Raw genomic sequence first — 2859 nt, 5'->3', positions numbered from 1 at the left:
CCAATACTGCTGTTGCAAATGCGACTGTGACACTGTCGTATGTAATTAGTGATCTAAACCTCCAAGGTGGTCTGGGGACCAGCGGAGGCAGCGAGCCAGGTAAATTAACCACAGCGAGGTCGCTAGCAACCCTATCCCCGCTAGCTTATACTACCACCAACACACAGTTGATACCAAATAGATTCAGTGCCACCATTACGTATCAGATCCTCTTACGTGCACAACGAGCAGGTATGGGGCTCTGATTAAAGGTATTACTGTATCGCTAAGCTGTCTGTTTTCTGCTTGACTGTCCTCCGTGTAATCTGACGTCGAAGTGGTCCTGGAGCCATTTGTTGTGAGTCATCCTTCACTTGACGGGCAAGGTATCAATCCGTAGTGGACGGGTCAGAATTGACTATATTGCTCGGTGTCAATGAATAGTCAATATGGTTCCAACTGTTGTCCTATCTGCATTGTAGTGGACGGATAAAGATTACCCTCTATTCTTCTTCGGGACTGTCGGGAGCATACACCAGTTAGTTGTCAATGCTTGTCTGTTGTGAACGGCTCCAAAACAAAGGTCTGTAATTCATCTTCGAACATCTTCCAAACGGATACAAATGGTTACTGATATTAACGATCAGTGTTTGGATTGTAACGGAGACAGACTGTACGAATATTGCTTATTCGGCGTATAATATACTGACTCTTCAATGAAATACTGGGTTTGTAGTTATAACTGACACAAGAAGAGGTACTGTCACACGTTTTCGTGGTATTGTACAAGTGTTCATCATTTTGTCCTTATCACGGATTGGCGTAATACTGAACATTGATTTTTATCGATCTGAACCTTTGTGCTCGTTGGCGTCTGTTTGAAGACCTAGACATTCCACAAAGCCCTGATATCACTATAACAATACCTGTTTACAGTGAATCTGTCTTAATTAACCAGGTCCGATAAAACCTTGATTTGGTCCACATACCCGTCAAACAAGACCAGGGTCAACGGTATCAAGAGCTCTCCCCGGGGACTGCGATGTAATCAAAGCGACTGAAGTATTTTCTCGCTTCGTCGACTTTCCTGATATGATAGATATGTATATTTGACACGGATGTCAGTTTCTTTGACTTCACTATAGGAGAACGTATCCCAGTTGCTAAGTGTGCTGCGCCCACGACGTGAATCGCCTGCTGATACACGCCCATGTTATGACAATCTTATCTTTCTGTGTATAAACCCATAGCAGTCGATATTGGAGATATATTAATGTACTGAGCGACTTGGAAATTTGACCTCATGCTTGGATTACATACATAACATCAGTTGTTGTTGTGGAGTCCAAACGGGTTTCTCCGATATCTTGTTTTGTGCTGAACGCTTACGTACGTATTGGAGACAGGCAGTGTGGGTATCAGCTCACAGCAGAACAATCGGAGATTGATGACAATGTTGTCTTCTTAAAGCTGTGACTTTGAGTTACTGAAAATACACCCAGACTAGTACTGACGTTCATTGTACGTGTTATCCCTGATTTGTGCACGATGGAGGTAGAGGGGCTGAGGACGCTACCAAATGAAAGTTCTAAATCAGATGACGCTCGGCCGATTCCAACAGAGGCAGAGCTGTCTGGTCAGAAGACGAAGAATATCAAGATGAAGCAGTACTTGTGTGTGAAGCACGCGTTACCTAAAACGAGGCTGACGCACACCATCCTTCACGAGAATGTGAGTCAGGACCGCCATCTTGAGATGACGCTGTCTAATATCCGGCACACCAGAAACAAGTCGTCAAACATTCATGATCTGACCAGACGAGCATTTGAAGCTCAGCAGTCAAGAAAGATGAAGAAGTGGAAGAAGGAGGATGAGAACCGAATCGCGGGGATGAACCTTCCTCAGATCAATCACCACGAGATGGAATCAGCACCCGTCACGGTCGTCATCTACCGTATGCCCGAGCACGCTGAGCGCACGTGGAGCGGTGGAAAACGACAGCAACAGCTTCCGATGATGAAGGTGAGGCGGGAAAGGACGGAGATTGTGACTTACCAGGATAAAGCCTTTCTAACAAAGCTACCACCCGTAGTCGAGATTGATCAGAGAAAACTGGAGAAACACAATACTTATTGTGGAAAGGTTCTCATGGCTAAAGGGATGCCTGGTCAGGATCAGCGCTTCAAAGAACTCGCATCCACACTTAGCCCGGCCATGTTGAACGACAGAGACAAGTACCCAGTCCAGAATATGGTGATGAAGAGCAGAAGAGCGAAGTATGCTAATATATTCCCGTTGAACTCTGACCCTGGGTTTCGTATGTCCCCGGATGTGAAAGTCATCGTAGCTTCAAGACCAAGGTCTGTGGTTAGTAGCAAGCTGTCGGACAAATCTTTCGGAAAAGGACCAAGGATGTTCTCATGCACCACGAAGAAAAGAAAGAAGAAAAGCGGAAAGGCTGCGAAAAGCGTCAGGATAGAGGAAACCCAAACCTTCCCAGACTCGTGTGGTCAGTCAGTGTTTTCAGGGGAGACAACTCTCGGAGACTATCATGAAGAAGGTAACTCCGGAGAAAGTATCTCGTCATAGAAATGGGAGACAACTCTCTGTGACCATAGTGAAGAGGATAACTCTGGTGGACATGCCTCGACAAAGAAAGGACAATATGTTTTGCAGTTGTTTCGTTTTTGACTCTCCTCTTGTCACACTTTAACCAGGTAAATATTTCAACATACGAAAACACTGTGAGGTTGGTTTGAAGAGACTGTTTCCAAAAGAGGAAGTTGTTAAATGATTGAGAATAACGAACTAAGTGATTTTTCATCAGATCTCATCTATTCATGTATATATATTTCTTTGATATTGCGATAAACCGTAGAA

The 2859-nt window shown here is 44.6% G+C and overlaps 1 protein-coding gene across 1 annotated transcript; it reads left to right on the top strand.

The window, feature by feature from the left end:
- The first annotated feature begins 1527 nt into the window (after nt 1–1527).
- On the top strand, nt 1528–2568 carry LOC139467405 (uncharacterized). Its single transcript, XM_071248957.1, has one exon. The coding sequence runs from the start codon at nt 1528–1530 to the stop codon at nt 2566–2568; it is 1041 nt and encodes a 346-aa protein (XP_071105058.1).
- Nucleotides 2569–2859: the final 291 nt, after the last annotated feature.

This window comes from Haliotis cracherodii, unplaced genomic scaffold, assembly GCF_022045235.1.
Source record: "Haliotis cracherodii isolate W230 unplaced genomic scaffold, xgHalCrac1.p SCAF_2, whole genome shotgun sequence".
In the NCBI taxonomy this organism is placed as follows: domain Eukaryota; kingdom Metazoa; phylum Mollusca; class Gastropoda; order Lepetellida; family Haliotidae; genus Haliotis; species Haliotis cracherodii.
This window is presented reverse-complemented; position numbering and strand designations above follow the sequence as displayed.

Bases quoted from the DNA above. Each gene is read 5' to 3' on its own strand.
- LOC139467405 (XM_071248957.1), top strand. From the start codon at position 1,528: ATGGAGGTAGAGGGGCTGAGGACGCTACCAAATGAAAGTTCTAAATCA.